The following is a 27,144-nucleotide window of genomic DNA, read 5'->3' as shown; positions in this document are numbered from 1 at the left end:
GACATATAGATGAATGGAACAAGATACAAAGCCCAGAAATAAACCCATGCACTTATGGTCAATTAATCTACGACAAAGGAGGCAAGAATATACAATGGAAAGACAGTCTCTTCAACAAGTGGTGCTGGGAAAACTGGACAGCTACATGTAAAAGAATGAAATTAGAACATTCTCTAACACCATATACAAAAATAAACTTGAAATGGATTAAAGATCTAAATGTAAACCAGATACTATAAAACTCCTAAAGGAAAACATAGGCAGAACAATCTTTGACATAAATTGTAGCAATATTTTTTTGGATCAGTCTCCTAAAGCAAAGGAAATAAAGGCAAAAATAAAAAAATGGGACCTAATTAAACTTAAAAACTTTTGCAAAGCAAAAACGAAAAGACAACTTACTGAATGGGAAAAAGATTTGCAAATGATAGGACCAATAAGGGGTTAATATCCAAAATATATAAACAGTTCAAACAACTCAACATCAAAGAAACAAACCCAATTAAAAAATGGGCAGAGGATCTAAACAGACACTTCTCCAAAGAAGACATACAGATGGCCAACAGGCACATGAAAAGATGCTCAACATCACTAATTATTATAGAAATGCAAATCAAAACTACAATGAGGTAACATCTGACACTGGTCAGAATGGCCATCATCAGAAAGTCTACATTATAATAAATGCTGGAGAGAATGTGGAGAAAAAGGAACCATCCTACAGTGTTGGTGGGAATGTAAATTGGTGCAGCCACTATGGAGAACAGTATGGAGGTTCCCTAAAAAACTAAAAATAGAACTACCATATGACCCAGCAATTCCACTACTGGGCATATACCCTGAGAAAACCATAATTCAAAAAGAGTCATGTACCACAATGTTCACTGCAGCACTATTTACAGTAGCCAGGACATGGAAGCAACCTAACTGTCCGTCGACAGATGACTGGATAAAGAACACGTGATAAATATACACAATGGAGTAATACTCGGCCATAAAAAAGAATGAAATAATGCCATCGGAGGCAACATGGATGGACCTAGAGATTATCATACTAAGTGAAGTAAGTCAGAAAGAGAAAAACAAACATCATGATATTGCTTGTAAGTGGAATCTAAAACAAAAATGATACAAATGAACTTATTTATAAAACAGAAATAGACTAACAGACATAGAAAAGAAACTTATGGTTACCAAAGGGAAAAGAGGTGGGGGGGGGGGAACGGATAAATTAGGAGTTTGGGATTAACAAATACACAATACTATATATAAAACAGATAACCAACAAGGACCTACTATATAGCACAGGGAACTATATTCAACATCTTGTAATAACCTATAATGGAAAAGGACCTAAAAAAAGAATCTATCTATCTTATCTAATCTATCTAGCTCTGAATCACTTTGCTGGACACCTGAAAAGCAATGATGGTGAAAATGGCTAAAGGGCCATTGGTGATAAAGAACTTGCCTTCACTTAGAAATGTGGTCAGTTTGTTGAAAAAGGTTGAGAGCCAATATAACTAGTACTTTACTCTGTGAGCTCCTATCTTCCTTAATATCAAACTTTTGTGATAGTCTTGAGTGACTGAGCAATTAATTTGTTTTCCAAGAACAATCGCTATTTTTCTATCTGTTCCCCAAAAGATGTAGAACAAATGTATTCGGCAATCTGCTGTTAGTGTCAAAAAAGGTGAAATATGTGTTTGTGTTCGCACTTGATTTTGCTTGTTCATAAATAAAAAATTATCTGGAAGGACAGTAAATTAAAAACTCAGGGAAATAACCCAGAAAATAGAACAAAAAAATGAGTAATAGGAGAGAAAAATTATGAAAATTATAAGGCCCAATATCCAAACAATAAGCTATAGTGAAAGAGCATAAAATGTCCCAAAACTAAAGGTCATGGCTGTTTAGCTGAGAATGCCCCAAGTATGTCATCCTGAAATTTCAGAATACAGGGATAAAACCCCAAATGCTTCCAAGAAGAATCAAAGAAAATCACACACACACAATCAGGAATAAGAATGTCTCTGGATTTCTTGGCAGCAATAACTTCAAATTTTTGAAAGAAAATTACTTCTAATTTGGCTCTACATTCAGTTAAATTGTCAATCAAGTACGAGGATACAATAAAGACATCTTCATACATGCAAGGTCTCAAACTTTATCTCTCATGGAATTCTTTTCTCAGGAAACAGAGAGGGTATGCTCCAACAAAATGAGATGGAAAATCAAGAAAGAGAACAGAGACCTGAGATCCAGGGAACAATCAACATAAAAAAAGAAGAAAGGCAAAAGGAAGTATTAGGGTGATGGCAGAGGCAGCCTTAAGACATCAGCTGAGCAACAAGTCTGGAGAGGAACCAATCTAGGCTGGGACAAGATGGGAGACTGCAAGAGAGATGTCTCCAAGGGGGAGACTATGTGGAAACTAACCTGAGAGGTCATTTACTCTATAAAAAGAGAAAAGTTATAAAGAAAAACACAGTATAGAAAAAAAGCAGGGAAAAAAAAAAGAAAAAAGCAGGAAAAAAATTAATGAATAAAGAATATTTATGTTATTATAGCTATAATATTATCAAATATTGTCTTAACCAAAAATTGTGATACAGAGAGTAATAAGGGTGAGGATATGGTACGGAGTGGTAAAACAATATGGCAGTATTAGCATATTATTTAGAAATAGAAGAAAGAGCTAGAAGAGTTCCAAGCTTTCGCTGCGGAGAAGAAAAGAGGACTTTTTTTTTCAATATTTTTAATGCTATTTTTCTTTTAAATGTAAGTGCATATATTACATTGATTAAAAAAAAAAAAAAAAAAAAGAAAAGCTAGTATATATTGAGAATGTGCCAAATAGTGTTCTAAGCTCTGTACATTTATTAAATAATTAAACCTTCACAACAAACCTATAAAGGAGGTGCTGTCTTATCCCTGTTTAAAATGAGAAAACTAAGGCCCAGAGAGATTAAATAATTTACTCAAGGTCAAACACATAGAAAGAGGCACAGCCAAGATTTGAACCCAAGCAATATAACTCCACAGCAAATATTCTTAATATAGTGTCATAATATTACACTAAATTTGTCTTATCAAAAAATGAAAATTTAAAAATTCTTGTTCAATAACATAAACTGTGTTTCACAAACAGGAGAATCCTATTGAAAATGCTACTTCTGTGATCTTTAGTCAAGAGCCCACCTTGCTACAATACTGAAGAAAGATTCTACATTTTTGTAAAATAAATAAACTCAGACTTATATTCTGTGTTCAAAACAAGAAGCATCACTTCACTTAGGTTTTCTACTATGGCCTTCTCTTGGCCTTCTATCCTTATACTAACAGTTGTCCTTTATTTATGCCTTTTTATTTTAAGCCACTCCTTTTTGGGGAAAAGGACATATTACATATAATAATAATGTAAATGAAAGAAAAAAGTTTTATATAAAATGTAAACTTGTTTACATAAAAAAAGTAACCAATGGGAAATACGTTTGCTATGTGAATGACAAAAAGGTTAATATTCTTAACCAAAGACTCACTCATATTAAAAAGACATAAACCAATTTTTAAAAAGGCAAGACTATGAACAATTAACAGAAGAGCAAAGTCAAAAGGCTAATATTCAACCTTACTAGTAACAAATGACACAACTGGGAACAAGATATATACTGTCTCCTCTCCCTAACTGGTAAAGATTAAAAATCATTATAATAACAGTGGCAAAGCTGCAGTGAACCAAGCATACTCGTACGATGCTTACGGTAACATTAACTCGTATAGCCTTTCTGGAGAGGAATTTGACAATATGGGTGAGAACATTGTTCTACTCATCTATCCAAGAAAATAACTTAAAATGCAACAATGCCAGTAGTCAGTGGAATATCAGAATCAACTTATGTGCTCCAAAATATTGGTGGGGGGAGGGGATGCTTACAAATACTATGATACAGCTAAATCAAATGAAATTCTACAGTCCTCAACAATGTTTTAATAACAGAGAAAAATTCTCATAATGAATGAAAGCAGGATACAAAACTGTGCTTATACAGAGACTGTAATTATGTGTCAGATAAACCCATATACCTAAAGAAAAATCAATCAAATGTGAGCAGTCACGTTCTCTGATGATAATGTGTGCAACTTTTTTTCTTCTTTGAGATTATTTTTATTATCCAAATTTTCTTCAGGAAACATGAAATAATTCTACAGATGAAAAAAGCGAAGTTTGTGTGTAGAGCAGTTTCACATACCTTGGTGGCTGTTACTGATGTAGCCAGGTTTGTAGTTTTGGAAGAGGATCCATTAGAACTTGCTGGTGGTGTCTGAGCCACTACAGATTTACTGTTTGTACTGTTTGTTCCATTAGCAGCACTGGTGGAGTGGGAGAAAGTAAATTTGAAGCCACCAGAAGATGTCCTTTTGGGAAGGTTTTCCTTGTCTTCACTTTCCTTTGCTAAAGCAAATGTAAAAATTTGAATCTTTATCAGTAAATATTGCTAAGTCAAAGCATCTGAAAAGAACAATAATTTAAAAACTTATAAAACAGTGCCTTTGTTTTTTTGTAAGAGCTAACAGGGTAGAGCATGATGTGTACAATGATAAGTCTTTATTAGCTGAAGTCTTAGAAATCTCAGGATTAGAAAGAAACTTCAGAATCATATAACAGATCAGCCACCGTATGCTAGAATTCTACACTGCTATATCTAGGACTCTTCCAAGGACTCTAGCTGTCTGACTCTTCCTTTCATTGTCTCTCTGCAGCTTCCACTCACTGACTCTACACTTCCATACTCATTGTGAAAACCTAATAATCTCTCCCACAAGTCAATAATATTCCAAATGCCTAAAGAAAATGATTAGGATCATGTTTATCAGTCATTTATTTCCTGAATATTCCAGGTTCCTTTATCTGTTTCCTTTATGACAAAGGTATCTACTATCCTTTAACATCTGGCTGCCACTATTTTTGATTATGTTTCTTAACTGGATGCTACTTCAACTATGGCCTCACTGCCTCTTTTGACAGTACTCAGGGCAGTGCCTGTAATGAGTAAAGGTAGAAGAATTTGGCTACCAAAAGGTACCTATTCCTTAGGACATTTTAATAGGCTATTGTGATCCCCAGGCTGAAATAAATAGAACTTATGGCAGTAATGAGTGGAAAATGAGTGAGGCTGGTAGCAACAGTTTCAAGGAAAATGTAATAAATTAATGTAACACTAACTAATGAGAAATGCCTTTAGAAAATCACACACTGAAAATCACAAACTAGGGACCTCCCTGGTGGCACAGTGGTTAAGAATCCACCTGCCAATGCAGGGGACACGGGTTCGAGCCCTGGTCCGGGAAGATCCCACATGCCGCGGAGCAACTAAGCCCGTGTGCCACAACTACTGAGCCTGTGCTCTAGAGCCTGCGAACCACAACTACTGAGCCCACATGCCACAACTACTGAAGCCCATGCACCTAGAGCCCTTGCTCCACAACAAGAGAAGCCATCGCAGTGAGACGCCCACACACCACAGCAAAGAGTAGCCCCCGCTCACCACATCTAGAGAGAGCCCACGCGCAGCAACGAAGACCCAACGCAGCCAAAAGTAAATAAATAAATAATTAAATATATTAAAAAAAAGGAAAGAAAATCACAAACTTATATATAAGTCTAGGAAATGCTTTTGCCTTTCAAGATATAAATTTTTTGAAACATTTAAATGATAGAATTAAAGTGATTGGTTCTTCTGAAAAACACTAGTAAGATCTTAGTTTTATAAACAAGTTAAACATATTTGAAAGACAGGAAATTTTACTGTTACTTTTCCGCTCTTGACATTTTATCTTTGTTTTTTTTTTTGAACATTTATTTTTTTTGGCTGCTCCAGGTCGGGATCTTCAGGTGCAGCATGCAGGATCTTTTTTTAGTTGCAGCATGCAGACTTACTTAGTTGTGGCATGCATGCGAGATCTAGTTCCCTGACCATGGATCGAACCTGGGCCCCCTTCACTGGAAGCACAGAGTCTTACCCAGTGGACCACCAGGGAAGTCCCTTGACATTTTATCTTTATGAAACTTTTATAACAATTTAAAAATTTCAAAGAGTAAAGTACTTCTTTCTTTAAGCTTAGTTTCTCCAGCTGTAAATGACAGAGTGCTCTAGAAATTTTCTATATGGTCTATAGGATCATATAGGATCTATATGATCTCTATCATTATTTCAGTATAGAAATAAAAGCACAACTGTTCACAGAAGGCAAAGTATACACAATGCAATTTATAAACAGCAAATGAAGAGAATCACAAAATGGCAAGTTTCAAGAAAAACATTTTAAACACAAAATGTTTTGAAAAATCAGATTTGAAAAAAGTGATAATTTTAAAAGGTTGTGATTTAGCATAAAATTCATGTCTTTCATGCTTTATAAACTATGATCACAACTTCACAAACAACTGAATAATTTCTATACTAAATAAGAGAATGAACTAATCAAAAATTCAAAATTTTAATACCCTTTTTAGTCTCCATGAATTTTTCATAACTATCTGGAAAATCATCTTCTGCCTTAGATTTTTCCACTGGTGCCACAACTGTTTTCCCTTCCTCCTCTTCATCTTCATTAAACCACATTTCTTCATCCTCTTCCAATGCCTTTGCATCTCTGCGAAATCTGTTACTACGCAATATAGATGGTACACTGTAAGAAATATATCACAAATATTAAGTAATAATTTAAGATTCCTGACCAGATTATGAGAATAAATATGTATAGCCAAGAGGAGCTGAAATAATTTTAACTGAGTATAACTTATATCATTATCACCTCAGTTGTGATATAAGATGTAACCAGAAGCCAGAGAACACTCCAAGGATGTTTGTACACCAACCTAAAAATTTATCTTGAGTTATGATATGGAGCAGTAATTTTTCATATAAAAGATTCAGTGTAGGGAGAATATACGACCCTCCTACACAACCCTGTACTATCTAATGATGGAAAGAAAATTCCTGGGTAAATTTCATATGTAAGATCAAACTACACATGATTTTGAACATAATTTTATAGGCTATAAATGCAATATACTTAAACAATACCTGTTCAGTTTCTGATTTTGTCTGTCTTTTTCTTGCTCATATTTAGTCTTCAATCCTTTGAATGTCTGAACATATTCAATCGATTCAAGTGCTTTATAAAAGTTTTCAACTATATGTGTAGTAAGAGACTTGATATCTTCCTGTATAAGCACAAAATTTATATTTCAAATATAATACAATGCTTGTTAGAAGAAAAACTTAAAAAAATTTTTTTTATAGTTCCAAAGCTGATCAAAAAAAAGGTTTTTCAAAATCATCTTCCAAAAATAAACGTCCTAGTTTCTTTATACATGAGCCAGGACTCCACAGAACACTTGGAAAAAAGGAGAAGCAATTCACTGAAGCCCTCTTAGGGGGACTATAAAGAACATTTGAGAGGTAAATGTATTTAGTTTATGTTGTCTGTTTATTTTTTGCATTTACATAATAGCACCTTACAATTTAAAAAGCACTTATCACGTACAATTTCACTTGATCCTCATAACAATTCTATAAAATAGGTTTTATTATCCCTATTTTACAGAAAGGGAAAATTGAGGCTATGAGAGAGACTGGATGGCCTGATCAAGAGTGCACACCTAGTTAGAAAGCAGATGTTGAAATTATATTTTCAACAAACAATGAAAGATATTACTTGATGACACCTTGTTTAACTATCAAAACAAGATAAGCCTTACTTAAAAAATAAACAGATTCCTTTGACTATATCACATATACATATCTGGTAAAACAACTTGAATTCCTCTTGTATATTTCCACAGTTCTCTAGTGGTGTAATTTTTGTGAAATAAACTGACAGTAATAAATTTTAAATTCTGAATGAACCATTTTAAGTGATCACTGCAAATTAATGGGTGCAAAGCAGGCTCATCATTAGAAATAAATAAGTTGTGATTCAGGACTAATACTGGTAGGATATATACATGCCACTTCCTTAAAAGATACACCATAACCTGGTTGTATTAAGGACTGTTATGTCTTTAAACTAGTTCCCCTGAACCTCTGAATCAAAAAAATATGCAAAGGAGAAAAATTAGAAACCTAGGTAAAATAGTTGTGTTACACATTGAAACAAAAAAAGGTAAGTTTTGGGATTCAATGTACATTTATCAACCACTCAAAATTATTTTCAGAAAAACAAATTCAATCATAGGAATAGGGATGGGGCTGTGAACATTACAATTCATTTTATCCATATCTCAACAAAAATTTTAAAGGAAAAAAATATATAAAAGTTAATCTCTAATTCATAGAACAGTACACTGTGAACCTGGGTTCAGATTCTTGGTGAGCTAGTCAACCATGTTCCCTTTTTTCCAAGACTAAAGATAGTACTTCTATCTTCTTCATCCTTTTTGCAAACCATACTCTTGGCAAGCGACTACTCTAAGAAAAACAATCTAGTCAGCCAAATAATCTTTACGTGAGAATAGTGTGTCATCAGTACAAATCTGATTTGTAAGAAACAAAACTAGAGAATGAATTTCTAGCTTTGACTTTCTTTTTTCAAGTTCTTTCTAACCATGTGGCCATTTCCTCCAGTGGAATCATTTCAGTGTGTGGGACAGGGTAAATTTATCTTACCGGTTCTTCAGTTATTCATCTTATCCCTGTTATTCACACAGAGCTCTCTCCAGATCTTTTTATGACAAATCTTTTGTTGCCTGACTGAGACTCAAGACTGAGCTGCACCATATCTTCAAGCCCTGCCTGTGCTCCTAACCAAATGAATGCACCTGCATAGGTCAGCTAATCACTTTGGGTGTCTCAAGCCCTCATCTATAAAATAAGGCAGTTGGAGTAATTCACCTAACTTCTCAGTTTCTTCAACTTAAAATTCCATGATAATATCCTACCTTTTATGCATTTTGTATCAATGTCTACCAAGGGAATTATTTTTCAATCTTTCTATTCATTTTTATCACTACCCTTACAAGAGATCACAGAGATCATATGAATGGCATGCTTGAGTGAAATGTCCACATATGCTAAATATCCTGAAACATATGGCAAAAAAATGGAACTGAGAATATAGCATAAACGCAGTTTAAAATACTATGCTGAATTTCACAATTTAAAATATTCACATCACTAAACATATAATTATTTTAATTTACTAAGAATCTTTTAATATAAACTTACCACTCTTATAAATTCAAATAACTCAATAACAGCTGAATTCAATAGATTGTACCGAGTTCCATTATCCAGAAGAGCATTTATAACTGGCTCAAAAAGATTTCCCTTGGTGATGTAACGATTATAAAATTCATCTTTAAGGCCAATTATCCGCCTCATAAAACGAAGAGCACCTAATTAAAAATAATACAGGGAGTAAGTTGCTAATCTTACTAGTATTAATTATTATACAGGTACTTTTACATAAAGCAATGTATATGTTCTTCTAAAGTAAAAAGCAAAACTGCACTAAGAACAACTGGATTTTGCGAAAAACAGAATTAGGGAAAAACCAACTCAAAATTTGTACAACTTACGTAGAGAGCTAACGAAAGCCCCAATAATTGGTAGACAGACAGCTACAAGGCAGAGAGATTAAAAAATACACAAAAACCATACAACACAAATGCCGGCACTACTTAGAGCAGTGCTGGTGGACGTGGAGACAACGCAGTGAAGGCAGATCGGAATCCGTAGGGGCTGTCACTGAGAAGGGGACAGGCATGGTGCAACCTGCCAAGAGCCGAGACTGCCTTACCTCTCTGGAGGACAGGGCAAAGAGGGGAGTTGGGGGAGCTTTGGAGGTAGGTGCTTCTTTTTAGCTTTCTGAAAACACAGCCAAAGGGGCTCCTGCTACCAGTATACAGGAGAGCCAAAGGTTTTTTTACTTTTCTGATGAAAGCTATTCCAGTTCTCTTTGCCTTGGGAAAATCATCTGTGAACCAACACTACCTCCGGATTATAATAACATCACTCCCTTGTTTACCAATTGCTTATGAGCTGTTTAACCTTTGGTAAACATGTACTGTGGCAGATCAGACTGTATCTGTGAAAGAATGATAGAGTAACAAATAAGCAGTATAATTTGGCTTTTTACATTTTAGAATATTGAAAAGAAAATTTCCCTTTAGTCTTTTCCCTAGCTAAATAAAGCTAAACAAATTTAGCAATATTATTGCTAAAACCTTTATGGAACACAAAATACTGTAATTTCAATCCCTTATTTTTATGTTTGATCTTTTAACTTGTAACCTCTCTCCTAAGTAGTTTAATTTATTCTACAGATACCACTAGCCACATCTTTTAAAACACAAGGTTTCTGATTTTGTAAGTCACTCTCTCATTTTAACCCTCTGTTCAAAGATCTAAGTTATTAAAAGAAGTTGTGTCGGTCCAAAGAGGTTCTAAATATTATCTGAAAATAAAACAGAAATAGGCCACATAAGGTATAAATGTATGATAACTGTAAGACTAAACAGGCGTGGACAGAACTGCTAGACTTAAAACATCACCTCTTTTCATGGCAGGATAAGAAACAGTTTTCTTAAGATTAAAAAGACTGAAGTATTGCCAAAGACCTGAGCAAACAGGCACTTTCATACACTGCCGGTGAATGAAGTAACATGCACACAAAGCTATAGTTAAAACAGCATTGTTTATAATAATGGAAATCTTGAAGCAATATAAACATTTAAATACTGGAGATCTGTTCAGTTATATCCATTTAAATGTGACCATTCTGCAGTCATTTCAGAAAGGACTATTTATAGAAAGCCATATAGGAAAACCTAGTATGAGAACATCAACTGTTCCAAAATTAATATAAAAATTTAGTGTAAATCCAATCAGGATGAACTGGATAAAGTTATATTTAAGTTACTGTGGAAGAACAAATGTCCAAGAACCAAGAAAATTATGAAAAGAAACCTGAGGAGGTACTTAGCAGATATTAAACTTTACAACAGAGATACTATAATGGCGTAAGAATAAACTTTCCCATTCATTTTATGTAGTGAAATAAAAGGATAGATAGTTCAGAAATAAGACACAAGTATATATGGTAACTTACTGAATACCAAAAGTGATATTTTAATTCAGTAAGGAAAATATAGTTTATTTAATAAGGTGTTAGTACAATTGGCTATACATCCAGAAGAAAAGAAAGCTAGACTCTCACTTCAAAACATATGCAAAAACAAATTTCAGATGCATTACAAATATAAATGTACAAAATAATAAAAATATTAGAAGATTATTGAGGAAAATATTTGTATAAACTTAGGACATAGGAGACTTTCCTAATAAGCAAGACAAAAAAACCGAAAGTCATAAAAGAAAAATAAGACATATTTGTTATCATAAAGACTCTTATAGCAATTATATACAAAACAATGCCATAAATAAACGTAAAGACAAAAGACAAATGAAACTGGGACATTTTTTTCCCCAAAATGTGATAAACTGCTAATATCTCTTACAAGAGCTCTAAGAAAAAGATAAAAGGCAATTCACAACAGATAAAATGCAAAAGCACTAAAATGTAAAAAGATGTTATCAAGGAAAATGTAAATTAAAACACAAACAGAATACATTTTCCATCATCAGCTGGATAACATTTTAAAAAACAGTAACAATGAGCGCTATTCATTGAGTGCATTCTTCATGTCAAGTGCTTCAATCTTTTGGGAAAGTAATCTGGAAAGTAAATTAAAATTGAAAAAGGATATATTAAAATATATAAACATTTTGCTCTGGCAATCCCAATATAGGGAATCTATCCTATGGAAATAAACCAGTAAAGAAAGATTTATGTATTGGGTTGGCCAAAAAGTTCGTTCGGGTTTTATGGAAAAACCCGAACTAAATTTTTGGCCAACCCAATACCAGGCTATTTATTACAGTGCTATTTGGAATGACAAAATACCAAAACAATCCTGTAATCCATGCAGTGGAGAATGGTAGAATAAGTTGTGAAAGAGCCACTCTATGAAATGTTACTCAGTTATGTTTAGGAAAAATATTAATTCACACCATATCCGATGACCTAGCGTATTATTAAGGGGCTGAGACGTGTGTCAGCATGATCCTGTTTCTATAAAAATAAAACATGAAAACCTACACATGTGTGAATGTTTATGTAAATTTGCACAGGTATGGAAAAAGGAATGGAAAAGAAGTAGTGCAGGCAGTTAACAGTGGCTATTTTAAGGCCTTAAAAATAAAGGCAGTAGTAGGGAGATTAACCTTTTCTCTATACATTAAATTAAATGTTACATTTTAACTATGATGTTCATGCTCAGAAAAAACCCACAGGGCTCTTTTTATTTCGAGGGAGAAGGTTTCTTTACCTCCATCAGCAGGTGAAACTATGAGAGGAAACTAAAGTTAGGGTTCACCGAAAATCAACATTTAAGCAAACATCAGCATTTAAGTTTGACTTTTATTGGTCCAAGTGGTCTACTGAAGGGCTACCCATAAGTTATTTTCCATGTTCAAATAAATAACCTGAGTTATACAAATACATTTCAAGGCCCATATCTCAAAAATATAAAAAGAGTCACTACTAAATGACAGTTTGATGAAGCAGATGTAAAAGGCAGCAGGAGTGGTTCTATTAGTGAAATGTCATTGCACATGGTATTATGTCACAACTGAATCTAAATGTGAGCAATATGTGGGTGGGGGAAGCACTATGACCTATTCCTCTTGTCCTTTAAATAAAAGAAAACAAAAGATTAGTATTTCTCACAATCATCTCTTTAATAGCACATGCACTTGCTAGAAAAAAATAATTCCACATGGGTAACTCAGGCTTTTCTATTAAAAATGCTGTTCCATAAAACATTTTGTAAGAATGTTCATTGAAACTGTTACTTACACAAGGCCAGGAAAGTGTGCTTTGAATTCATCAAGACCAAGACTCTTCTTAGCAAGTCCTTGTTCATAATATAGTTTTTTATGTGATATGTGTGATGTTCCACACAAAATGTGAGTAGCTCTAAAATTAAGGCAAGCAGCTGTGCTGTTTGATAATTATCTACAAAGAAAGTCATCACATGAAAATAAACATTGCAATACATCTAAGCAAAGAGAATAAAGTGTACATCCTATATTTTAGAGCAAAAGTAAAACTGTATTTTCTTCTCCTTTTTGTATCAATTAAAGAAGCTACAGATTTTTATTTTTTCATTAGGTAGACTCTCCAGAAGTATTAGCAGTTTTACCTACTAAATAGATATTCTAAGGCTCTTATATAAAATATTTAATAATGTTAAATAAAAATGTACAAATATGATAATAAAGCCCTCACTGCATTGAGATTTTCTTGGTAATGTTTCCTTAATATGTGCTGTCATTAATATTAATGGATCTATAAAAGGGTCCACTGCACAGTAAAAGAGGAAATACCTTAAACTTTTTGCCTAAAGTGGTGTAACACAAATTTCCCAAGAAAAATTAATATGCTTTCTTTAAAGACATCTTTAAGGAAAGGACTTTTTTGGCTGTTTGAATATCAAGTGAAAAATATTACATCATGATTTTAAAACAGTAATCTTTTTAACATCAAATCATGATATCCATGAGAGGCCTACTGAAATATACCAGCTCTTTCTTCCTCAAGAGGCTTTGGTTTACACATTCATGGAGTGATTTAAAATTGCTTCTTGAACATCAAAATTGAATGTATAGGTAATTACCCATACCTACTGTAAATATTTTAGGCAAGAAAATATTAAGCTGTGAAGAAATTACGGAATCACAGCCTTAGAGAAAAGAAAAAATAACTGATGTCATCAAGTCCAACTATTTTATTTTTCAAGAAGACTACACAAATAAATATTTTGTGGCGCATCACATGATGCTATCAGGAACAAATCAGCAATCTTTTTAATAACAGAATGACCATCAAGTATACAAAATACAATTCTGGTATTTCAAAGACCTTTTCTACTTTAAATGTAAGTAAAGAGTTCTACTTGTTTCAGACCAATTTGTACAACAGCCATCACCACAGCCAGTATCTGAACTAGTTCCTCACCATTAAAATAAATTCTCTAAATTTCTCAATTCCTAAATTTTGTTTACAAAAGATCTTGTAACAGTAATCTGTAGTGTTAATTAAATGTCTTGTTTTCACTTTCCCAAATTAGGACATGAAATTACTCATCATATCTCTAATAATCAAATCTCTGAACTGCTTCCTAATTTGAAACTGGCTTTCCTAGAGCTTTGAAGGGCCTGGTAGACAAGACAGGAGGCCAGGTAAACACGGCATTATTTTCCATACTAACAGGCCAATATCTGATATGTATGTTCCAAGTAGAAGCAACCATGTTTATACTCAGATTCATGAACGATACCTACGCATAAGACTATTAATGAAGACTAGTTCCTAACTGATTGGCCTTAGTCAAAATAAGAATGAACTAATCCTCAACTTTCAGACATCTCCTTAAAAAAAATGTCAGAAAACAAGCTCTAAATTTACAGAGAAAAACAAAAACAAAATTTCAACTGGGTTTTTCATCTTTTATATTGGAGAAAGTAGAATTTTTTTCTTTAAAAAAAATCTAGTTTTGGATTTTTTGGATGAAAATATGTCTTTCCTAGCTTTGTATAAGTGCATTATATTTTGAATAGAAAAAAACTTACAGTTTGTATTAGTTCATAAAGTATGAATGTACACTTACCGGGACAAATTGTGCTGTTTTTGTTAGATCCAACTATATTATCTAATAAAAAAAATTAAAATCAGCGACTTCAGTAATAATATCTCACACTTCCCTAGCACTTTACAACATACAAAGCATATCTCTGATCATAACCTCATTTTACCTGCATAATAACTATTAAGAATTAGTAGCTTCAGTCAAATATTTTACCTCTATCTGAAATCTTTTAGAGAACTGGGTACAGATGAAGAATTATTAAAAGACAGTATCATAAGTATTCTAATAAAATAACATAGATTTTAACAATTAGTCACTTATGCTTTGAATTTTTAAAAAAATAATTAGAACATTATAATTAAGTTTCGATTCCTAGGCTCACATCTTAGAGCACATTTATGTTAGGAAACACAAGAATGTACATCAGAGCATTGTTTGTAACAGGAAAAAGCTAGAAACAACTTACATATACATTAGAAGCAGGATGGCTAAATTACAACATACTCATACAAAAGAATACCATGCAAGAGTTAAAAATAAACTCTAGGTATCAATATGGATAGATCTCAAAAAAAGCATTGGGTAAAAAGGAAAAAAATGCAGAATAATGTGTACAATGTAAGTCAATTCATATCAAGTTTGAAACTGTGAAAAATAATACCACATTATACATGTCACAATAATATAAACAAACAGGGGTGATAAACTCCAAATTCAGCATTTCTTGAGGGATGGGGGTGGGGTAGAATGAGAATGCATAAGAAACTATCTGTAATTTATTTTCTTTTTAAAAAAACTGAAAAAAATATGACAAGTTAGTTTTGATAGAGCCAACAGAAAGTATGTATCTGTGATGCTATCATCTAAATATTTCTGTATGCTGGAAATGTTTTATTTTAAAATGAAAGTTAAAAATGCATTTGTTTTAATTTACATAAATGGAACCTTTCTGTAAAACATTCTGTGACATGCTTTTTTTTACCCAATTCATATTTTTGAGAACTAATCAGTCGACAGATCAAAATTCAATTATTTTAACTGCTAAATAGTATTCCATTATACGAATATACTACGTCTTCTTCATTTCCTACAATGAACAATGCACCAACATCCTTGTATCTGTCATGTATATGCATAAATGTCCCCTAGGATATAAACTCAGAAATGGAATTGATAGTATTATGTAGGGTGTACTATTTTATTAGTTTAGTAAACATTCTCTTAACTGACTTCCTCTTAATTGACTTAATAGATTAGCCAACATGTTCTGAGAATATGTCCCCCCCCCCCCACATATCTCATTTCACCAAGCTGAGTTGTATGCTTATCAAAGTCAGTCCTTTGTTTACACTAGTTGTATTTGGTAATATGATTACATAATTTAAATACTGCAGACTGATGAAATGTCACAGAACTGTAATATCTAAAGCTAAGTTGAATACAGCAGAACTCAATTAAAAAAATGATACCAACTTAGTCATACAAAACTATGAATACTTAAGTACTTAAAGGAAAGTACTTAAAACCATAGTAGAATTCTACACTCAGACTGCTTCAAAAATATGTTTAGGTTTTCTCTCCACTATAATAAACTGAGACCAGGAACTGTAGCTGATGAATTATGGGTGCAATTTATGTAAGAATGCAATATGGAAATACAATAAAAAAAAACACATACAAAAAAAAAAAAAAAAAAGCCTTGACCCTATACAAACTATCAGTAAATGAGCAGCATTTAAAGTTAATGTTTATAAATAGTTTATTTTTTAAAATTATTCTCTGCTTTAACCAACTTTTTTGATTAACCTAATAACCTGATCCTTATGTTTTGAAATTAGAGAGTTTTTACTGTATTGCCAAATATGTCTCCAAAATGATGGTTACCTTGGATTTTGTAGGCAATATACTCTCTGCACTTACTCACTCTAACATTAACTCTAACAACTTTGGGAACAATCTCCTTCTTTTGCTAAGTGTTTACAGTTACAGTTCTCTTCTTCAAGGTGTAATACTTTTTGCCATGTATTCTATATCATTCTCTACCACAGACACTCTGAAGCAAGGGAAATCATGATTTTATATTGCAGTTTAAAATTTTCAGTAGTAATTTCCCTGTCATAAAAAGCACCAAGTAAAGTGCCTGTTAGCTATAATACTTATCTCACTCTTTTAAAACAGAAATCATAAGCAGGTAAGTAAGAGGCCCCACCCTTTTCACATTTGTCTTCTGAAGTATTGGTCAAAAGTGGTGCTGTGAGGACATGCATACAATGGTTGTAGAAGAAATTTAGAAATTCACTTTTTTCAGTTTTCTGAAACATACAGAATTAAAAAAAATACTTTATTATCTTTATAATTAATAAAACATCTTCAAGAATTAGTAGTGCAGGTCATACACAAACAAGAGATACTTTAAGATACTGTGAAAGAATCAAAAAAAACTTGTTATATTCACCTTAACCTTATTTCTGCAGAACTGAAAAATCAGATCTATTTCATATTACATGTTCAATAAAAATGAATGTAAGAAAAAGATCAGATAGCATTATAAGAAGTTTTTCCAGGGAAAACTATCTAAAACAATTTTTTTTCAAATACGCGTGGGATATGAAATGCAATGAAAAATCTATGTGAGAGCAACTTTAACCGTTTAAAATTTGAAACCCCAGATTTCACAATGTATTCAAATTTGAAAAAACACCAAGTTGATTTATCAAGCCACTAGAAATGTTACAGATTTTAGATTTATTTTTTTTAATTTTAAGAATTTATTACTTGGAAATTTGGAAAATAATTCCTTTTGGTTTTTTGGCCATTATTTTTTATATAACTGGTTCTATAAACTTGTAATGATTTAAAAATAATATACATTTTCTCTAAACTTGAGTGAAGTCTATAAAGGAGAAATATCCCAGCATTTTGAGATAACCACTGTTAATATTTTGCAACACTTCCTTAAGTCTTTTTTTGTGCTGACTCCTTTCCTTACGCAGTTAAGATCATTTGGTATATGTTTTTTTCTTTTTTATTGTGATAAAAAACATATAACATAAAATTTACCATCTTGACCATTTTTATAGTTCAGTAGTGTTAATTATATTCACATTTCTTTGTTTTAATTTTTAAGAGGTTAACATACAGAGGCCAAGGGTCATAAATAGAAGTGCTAACATTTTACCAAGATTTTAGCAGATTAAAATCTTGTATTTTGCTGCAAAAACAACTGCTAGAGGAACATTACTGCTACTTGAATTCTGAGTGTACAAATGTTTGAATATTCGTTTTTCAAAATTGTACAAATTTACAAAATTTTGATTTTTACATATATTTATATATTTATACATAACTTATTGTATATAAAATAATCTAAAACTGACTAGACCAAAACGTTTCTATCGCAGAGTAATTTCTTACATTAGTTGTAGCCAGCATGTTCTCTGGATCAATTAGAGTACGAAGAAGTCCCATTAACTGAACAGCACCTCCTAGCTCAGGATCAGTGTCACAGATCATTTGTTCAATTACTACATTAATGAGAAGGATATCCTGAAAGAAAATGTGTTTCTGTGAGACCTGGTTTGGATATAAGACAAACGTACCAGCTGAAAGAACAAAATCAGAATCATACAGAAAAAAAAAAAAAAAACAAAGAATGGATGAACTTATTTAAACCTTTTTTTCCTAATGTTTTCAAAGTTCTATAAACACACTAGAGCATAAAGAAACCCACTCAAAAACAAAACAACACAATGCAAAAATCAGAGCACACAACAGCTTACAATATCATCAATACAGGCAATGGAAAACAAAATCATTTACCAGAAATTCTTGTTCACTGGAGGTTCTAACATATTTTCAGTCTAGGTTTTAGCCTCAGGCATGAATTTAGAAGTTGACTAAACCCAAGATTACACACATCAAGTGATCAGGAACATAGATTATGTCAGCTTCTAACAAGAAAATCCTTTCTGACAAAAATATGAGAAAAAATAACCCAGTACACAGCTCTCCACAGGAGGTAAATGGGTACACATTGTGTTATATAATGATCTAAAGCAGCCAAATAGATTTATTATTACATTAGTAACATGTTGTTGGGTCTTAATATAAAGAGCTACAAAGCAGCTTTGCAGATACAAAATTTACTTGCTTTCTGCCTGTATTTTAAAGGTAGATACCTTAAGCATTAAAGTAGGATACAAAGTGATGGTTCAGGTCAAAGGAAAAAGTTTTGACATCAACTCAGAGGATTTGAGCACAGGTTTATTACTGGGGGAAGAAAGGTAGTAACTGAAGGAGATGAAATAAGAGAACTGCATGGAATGAAGAAAAATTTGTTGAATTGGGAGAATTTTGTGAAATAATAAAAAGAAAAGTTCCAGTATAAAGCACATTTTGTAATTATTTTGCTTTTCTAGTCCCTCCCAAACTTAACATACTGTGTTATGCTAAAATATTTCCCTGTGAAACTGTGATATTAAATGCAATGAAGAACCATCAAAAACCATGTCATAGCAACTTAACTGCTTAAGATTAGAATCTCACCCTCTACCATGTCTCAAAATTTGAACACCAATGAATAATTCTATCATGGCATCAGAAACAATAAAATTTCTTCAAAGAGAAATTATGAAATATAATTCACAGAGCTACATTAATAGACTCAAGCCTTACTTCAGTTAGAGGAGAAAGAGCAAATTCTACCGTAATCCGCTCCTGTTTCTTATTCTGGTATGTTCAGCAAAGTATATCACATATAAAATGTTAAGATATTACAAAAGGTATCAGCTAGTGAGCTTTCTTCAGAACAATGATATGGTATTTACTTACTTTAAATTCATACCAGTGTGTACAACTTGGATTCTACCACTTAATTAGGGGCTCAGATAATTTGCTCAATTATATATAAGCAATTACATAAGTTCATTCCTCCTCCTACATAAGTTCATTCATTTAAAACTAGGCCAAAAAAAAAAATATATATATATATATAAATGATGAATTTAAGTTACATCTAAATGAAAACACAGTTGCAAGAAAGACTTCTTAAGGTATAGCTCATATACTGAAATAATATTTCAATATATATACTTTTAAAGCTTTTTACCCTTCTCTCTCAAATGCAGTTTCTTACAAATCCTGCCTCATAAGTACCAATACCAAATTCTGTTGGTCTACAAGCAAAGATAAAAGGGAAATGACCTGTGCTGACTGAGAGTCCCATAATCTGGTGACTTGTTGAAGTGAAAAAAGCCAATTTATATATTTCATAGTGAAATAGACTGCTACAGAGAACTATAGCCTTTTCAGGAGATAAAAACTGCCTTTCTCAAAGACGTGTAAAACTTCCTTGACAGACAAAGGTATATGCACCATTGAATGTTATTCTGTAGAACTTTTTAGGGTACCCGAGCTTGAGAAAGCAAGGGCACAGAGGTCAGTAGGTAAACGGGAACCTTCGGGTTTAAAAATTATGCTTAGATAAGATGTCTAGAATACACAAGAAAATAATTTGGAAGCCTACTAAACAGTAGAGGAAGCTTAACTGTAAAGTAAGCTTTAGCAACAGTCTATGACCGTTTGCTCTCTAAGACCACCACTGGGTCAGAGAACTCACACTGACAGAAAATAGGCTACAATACAAAATAGAGCCCTGGAGGAAAGGCATCTTCCATTGCCTATCTCAGATGCAGCCACAGCTGAAAATGTCCTAAGGGAAGGAACCTAAGCTTTGGAAGAAAATGGGCAAGGAAAATTCTTTAGAGAACAGAACCAGGGAAAGCTGGTTTGGTTAATCAAGAACCTCCAGGGACAATAAGTCTAAGCTACTGATATTCAACAAATATTTGACAGACCAGTGCATCATAGCTGTGAATGAATGACTGCTGTATGTATGTTCTCCCTTTTCCCAAACAAAAGTAGTTCAATTGTGATGTTGGGGCAGATAAATTATCTTTTTGTTTAAAGGTCCCTGAAACATAAGGAGCCTTATCTGGACCTGCAGAGGACTGCACAACACCCAAATATTCTGGACGTGAAGTCTCCAGACTGGATACAGAAGTCTCCCTTGAGGAAAGGGTGAGTGATGAAAGAAAAGTGTATATGGACGTTAGGTAGTTACAGAGATGGGCTGTGGCTGATACTACTATATGCCACCTTAGTCTCTATTCTCTTTGTCCTGCTAACAGACCCCAAACTTTGTTCAGAGAGGCTATGTACTCAGCTAAAACGCTGTATTTCTGTTTCCATTGCAGCTAAGGGTGACTCACCTCTGGTCAAAGAAATACAAGTAAAAATTGCTAAATGGAACCTCTAAGAAAGAGCTTTAAAATGAAACAGAAAAGCTCTCTAGCTCTCTCCATTTTGCCCTCTGCTCCCTTTCTTCTTCCTGCTTGGAGATGGAATAGCAATCTTGCAACCTCAAAGTAACAGACATTAAGACCAGAAGCTCAGGATGACTGACTCATAAGATGAGTCTTCTGGCATCATGGAGCTGCTCCTTGACTAACTGTGACATGAATAAAACAAAATTTTTATTAGGTAAAACTATTATAGGCTGGTTTTTCTTTCTTGTTTTATGATTAAAACAATTACAATTAACATAATATCTACCCTCTTAGCAAATATTTAAGTATACAATATTAATTATAGGTAATATGCTATACAGTAGATCTCTAGGACTTGTTCATCATGTAAAAGTGAAACTGTATCTTTTGACTAATACCTCCCTGTTTCCTCTACTCCCCATCCCCAGGCAAGCACCATTATACTCTCTGCTTCTATGAGTCTATTTTATATTCCTCATATAAGTAGTACCATATAGTATTGTGTCCTTCTGTGTCTGGCTTATTTCACTTAGCATAATGTCCCCCAGGTTCATCCAAGTTGTCAAAAGTGGCCAGATTTCCTTCTTTTATTAAGGCTGAATAATATTCCACTGTATGTGCATGACAAATTTTCTTTATCCATTCATCTGCAGATGAACACTTTGGTTGCATCCATGTCTTGGCTACCATGAATAATGCTGCAGTGAACATGAAAGTGCAGCTATCTCTTCAAGATCCTGATTTCAATTTCTTTGGATTTATATCTGTAGTGGGACTGCTGAATCATATGGTAGTTCTCTATTAATTTTTGAGGAGCTTCCACACTGTTTTCCATAGTAGCTGCACCAAGGTACAGGCCCACACAGTGCACAAGGGCTCTCTTTTCTCCACATCCTTATCAAGACTTGTTACCTTTTGATTTTTTGATAAGAGCCATCCTAACAGGTATCAGGCGATACCTCATTGTGATTTTGATGCACATTTCCCTGATGATTAGTGATGATGATCACTTTACCTGCACCTGTTGGCTGTTTTTATGTCTCTGAAGAAATGTCTATTCAGTTCCTTTGCCCATTTTTAAATTGGGTTGTTTTTTTTTTTTTTTGCTATTGAGTTGTAGGGGGTCCTTACATGTTTTGGATATTAATCTCTCATCAGCAATTGTGTACAACTCTACACTTTTATTCCCCAACCCACATACTATGTTACTGATATCAGAATTTCTTTTTATACTGTGTATCTATTAACAAATTTCTGTAGTTGTAGTTATTCATAATATCTTGTCTTTACCTTTCATACTGCATTAAAAGTGATTTACATACCACCATTAGATTATTCCATTGGTCTATATTTGCCTATATATTTACCTTCACAGCGAGATTTACACTTTCATATGCTTTCATTTTGTTGTTCAGTGTTCTTTCATTTCAACTTGAAGAGCTACCTTTAGCATGTCTTCAAAGTCAGATCTAGTTTTGACGAACTCCTTCTTCAGTTTTTGTCTGGGAAAGTCTTTTTTCTTTATTTCTGAAGGACAGCTTTGTCAGGTAAAGTATTCCTAGTTGGCAGTTTTTTTTTTCTTTCAGCACTTTGAATATATCATCCCATTCTCTACTGGCTTGCAAGGTTTTTGCTGAGAAATCCGCTGAAAGCCTTCCTTTGTATGTGATGTGTTTATTCTGTCTTGCTCTCAAAATTCTCTCTTCTCTTTGATTTTTGACAGTTTTATTATAATGTATCTCGTTGAAGACCTCCTTGGGTTGAATCTGTTTGGGGACATATGAGCTTCATATACTTGGATGACCTTATCTTTCCCGATAAGTTTTTAGCCATTATTAATTTAAACATGCTTTATGTCCCTTTCTTTTTCTTCTCCTTGAGACTTTCATAATGTATATATTATTTTGCTTTATGGTGTCCCATAATTCATGTAGGCTTTCTTCACTCTTTTTCATTCTTTTTTTTGTTCTGATTGGACTGATTTTAAACGGCCTGTCTTCAAGTTCTCTGATTTTTTCCTCTGCTTGATTCAAGTCTGCTGTTGAAGCTCTTTATTGATTTTTTTCAGTTTAGTCACTGTATTCTTCAGCTCCAGAATTTCTTCTGGTTCTTTTTTAGTTTCTCTTTGCTGAACTTATTTTATGTATTGTTTTCTTGATTTTGTTTAGTTATCTGTGTTCCCTTGTAGCTCACTGAGCCTCTTTAACACAATTATTTTGAATTCTTTGTCAGGCAGTTCATAATTCTTTTTTTTTTTTTATTTTTAGGGTTGGTTACTGGAACTTAATTTTGCTTCTTGTCAAGTTTCCCTGACAGCTCTCACCTAGATTTTGGAAGTCTCATGGAGGTATTCTTGTCTGTGGATGGTTGTTAAATCAGTGTTTCTGTTGCAGGGATAAGGGCTGGAACTTCCTATCTGCCATCTTGCTGACCTCACTCCTCATCTTGCTGATATATTAAGCCAAACTCATTCCTAAGTGATACATTAATTTCTTACGTCTTTCCTTTTTTCTGTCACAGGTCAGGCCTTCTTTTTCCAGTTATCTCCAGCTGTTAGAACTATCCTTCTAAAACCGAGACCTGATCAAGACATTCTTTTGCTTAAAATAGCTACAAGATAAAAGATTCACTCTTTAGACTGGTTGTATAGGTAGTAAATATTCTAACCCTGTGCTGTCCAATATGATATCCACTTGTCACAAGAGACTTTAAATTAAAATCAGTAATTCCTCAGTCACGCCATCTACATTTTAAGTACTTAATAGTCATAGGTAGTGATTGGCTACCTTGTTGGATGGTTAAAGAATAAACATTTCCATCATCATAGAAACTGAACAGCACTCTCCAGGCCTTTTGTTACAGCTTCTTTGTTGAAGAAGGGAAAAGGAAAAAACAGACAAAGACAAAGCGAACAGACTTAGATAAAGAGAAAAAAAGAGGGAGGAGAAAGGGGGCAAAAAATGGGAATATTTCACAATCAATAATATCAACTGCCACACTCAATGATATTAAAGTCTTAAAAAAGTTGGTTTCTAAATCCTTGCGTCAGATGGGTTTTTTTTTTAGTATTTTGAAGTCTCATTTTAATAAAACATGAGTAGTTATTAAAGTAACACAAAAGAGACACAAATCCACAAACTGTTCTATTCTGAATAAGAGCCAGTCTTTTGCAATAAAATCTACTCTGAAAATAAACATCAACTCAGACTTCCATTTTTGGCCAAGATGAAGTGACAGGAACTAGATTTACTCTTTTACCTCAAACAACAACAAAAACCCAGACAAAATATATGAAACTACAATTGGTAATACAGTAAACATCAGCCAATGAAAGACACTGAGAGATGGGTAACAAATGAGATGAGCCCTATGATACATGTTAGGTATTATTATTATTAATTACTGGATTCTGCAAACTAAGTAAAAATCAACTTCTAAAAAACTGGAATTAACCACGTGTCTAGAGATTATGTTGTATATAGCAGCATGGAATAGTAAGACAGTCTTATCCCAGAGGTACACTCACCTCAGCTAACAATTAAAATTAGTCTACTACAATGCATTACTATACCCACTTCAAAGTAATAATGTGCTTTCAGAGACAATGAACAAATAGTTCCTAAGAAATGTAACTAATGATTTAACATTCATCAATGAACTAAAAGTATTACCAGCATTATAAGTTGTCTGTAAAACATGCTTCATTTTCTTAGCAAGCCTGGTGAACAGAAGGAATAGCTAAATTAAAAGACTCAGCCTCTAACTGCAGTACAGCTAATAACTAGCTATGTAAGTGACCTAACTCTTCCATGCCTATTTCTCCAATGGAACTAAAGTCTAGTGGTCACTAAAGTCAGACCACTCTCAAAATTCAAGCCAGCATTTCTAATTGCCTGTTAAAGTTCTTTATTGGCATTAAAACAAATCTAATTTTCCTTAACCTGCTTCTCCAACAATGGCATTAATCTGGCTAGAAAAGTCATGCTCAAGCATTACGGCAAAATAATCGAGATGTAAGACAAACTACAGGAAAATTCCTTCTTCAGATGTCAAACTATGACTTGATCTGAAAATAAACCATTATAGAGTAACCCCAGTGAAATTATTCCAATGCTGGGTCACCAAAATCTATTCTAGAGAACACTACCTTAAATTTACAGTCTTAAGAGGGCCCAATAACTCCATTAATGCTTGCTTACTCCCATGGTCTCTTTGTTTAACTTCTCTTTACACCACCATAGTAGCTTTGCAATTACAACCTTCAATTTAGAACCAGTTTCTAAATACTTGCAAAATTCTGGGGTCTAAGTCAGGGGTCATTAAACTACAGAACTACCTGGCTGGTTGTTCACTTTGTAAATAGTTTTACAGTAAAACATTTACTGGAACATAGCCACACCTATTCATTTTCAAACTGTCTATAGACAGTTCATACTGAAGTGGCAGAGTTATGACAGAGACCAGAGGGCCTACCAGTCTTATTTACCTTTTGGTCCTTTAAGAAAAGTTTGCCATCCTTCATTTAAATAGCAACATTTAAGTGAGTTTAACCACAGTTTCTGGGAGATAGTTCAAAGTTTTAGTTGTTTCTAAATCAAGTTTTAGAGAAACGATACTCCTGTTGGTTTCATCACACTCCAGCCTCATGCTATTCTTAGAAACACATACTTTTGTTTTTAAAGTACATTTAAGTGGGTGTAAGAATTTTTCAATATTGCCAAAAATACTGAAAATATATAATTAGCAATGGAGGGAAAGTTTTGGGTATCTACACATGGAATTTAGAGATTATCCCGATTATCAGGTGACATCTCTATTTTCTGATTGGGAAACATAAAGAACATACTTTATTTCATTGCTTCTAAGACAGATTTCTTAAAATTTTAACTTCTTGATGTTGAGATATATTTTATAACCTATGGCATTACACACTCACTGTTAGCCAAGTGGCAATCATGACAAAGTTACATGAAAAATTTGTACTTACACTTTCTGGTAAGATCAAGAAAATATCAGAAGCTGTGTAACTTAGATTCCATGTATATAGTAAATAAGAGGAGAAAGAAAGAATGGCAAGAGCAGGAAGAATATTCTGAGGTAACAGGATAAAAATAACTGATGTATGTTGTGGAAACACTACCAGTTTTTAAAAAACTATCTATCTAAATGTACAAATCATAAAAAAAGCTCATGCATATGAAATTTGCTCTTGCAGCTACTTGAATGAAGGTTACAAGTATTACAGAACCAATACTTCTTTCAATCCATTCTGATGTGTTCAAAGAAAGCAGCAACAGTTCTTCAAATTCTACAGAAGAACTTAATCTAACTTCTTTAGTCTGTGAAATGGCAAAACAGCCTGGACAAAGAAAACTTAAGCTCACTTTTTAAAGTTGGGGGAATTTCTTGGTATGATGTGTTGAAGGAAATGTTACTTCTGTACTATTCCTGACACAAAGAAATAACCTGAATTGAATCATGAGGAAACATCAGACAAATCCAAATTTTCGGATATTGGAACAGAAAGTTTTCATTTTTGTCTTGGGTAACAAGGGGATAACTGGGACAACGGATAAAATCTGAATTAGGACTGTAGTTAGATAACAGTATTGTAAAAATGTTATTTAATTTCCTGACTTTGATAATTATACAGTGGTTATGTAGAGTTTTAGTAGATAGACACCAAAGAACATAGGGGTAAAGGAGCACTGTGACATCATTTCCATACCTTTTTCTTCAATGATTCAGAAAAAATTAATTATATATTTATGTATGCAAATATGTACATACAAATACAAGCAAAGAAAGACAATGATAAAGCAAATGAGAAATAAAGTATTAACAATTGGGAAATCTGGGTAAAGTGTATATGGGAGTTCTTTGTACTATTACCGTAATTTTTCTGTAAATTTAAAATTACTTCAAAATAAAAAGTTAAAAATTGACACAATTTTAAGAAATAAAATGTGATATGTTCAATACAAAATACTGAACAGTCAACCCATAGAGATTAGCTTACGTATTAATTTTAAATTTCTTTTTATGGTAAATTTCGCTCTCTAGAATTATTTTGAAGCAAATTCCATGTATACAATTCTA

At 33.2% G+C, this 27,144-nt stretch overlaps 1 protein-coding gene across 1 annotated transcript in view; it reads right to left on the bottom strand.

Moving 5' to 3' along the window:
• Positions 1–27,144, bottom strand: part of PPP4R3B (protein phosphatase 4 regulatory subunit 3B) — a 61,087-nt gene that overhangs the window by 8,192 nt on the left and 25,751 nt on the right. Inside the window, exons 7-14 of the mRNA XM_082356527.1 lie at positions 18,134–18,265; positions 16,929–17,031; positions 14,741–14,782; positions 12,928–13,086; positions 9,234–9,403; positions 7,092–7,231; positions 6,509–6,693; positions 4,254–4,456 (exon numbers count right to left, since the gene is read on the bottom strand). Coding sequence (XP_082212653.1) covers positions 4,254–4,456; positions 6,509–6,693; positions 7,092–7,231; positions 9,234–9,403; positions 12,928–13,086; positions 14,741–14,782; positions 16,929–17,031; positions 18,134–18,265 — 1,134 coding nt within the window. The remainder of the gene's footprint in view (positions 1–4,253; positions 4,457–6,508; positions 6,694–7,091; positions 7,232–9,233; positions 9,404–12,927; positions 13,087–14,740; positions 14,783–16,928; positions 17,032–18,133; positions 18,266–27,144) is intronic.

This window comes from Balaenoptera borealis (genome assembly GCF_965194805.1).
Source record: "Balaenoptera borealis genome assembly, chromosome: 15".
Lineage (NCBI taxonomy): Eukaryota > Metazoa > Chordata > Mammalia > Artiodactyla > Balaenopteridae > Balaenoptera > Balaenoptera borealis.
The sequence above is the reverse complement of the archived record's forward strand: the minus strand, read 5'-3'. Positions and strand labels throughout refer to the sequence as shown.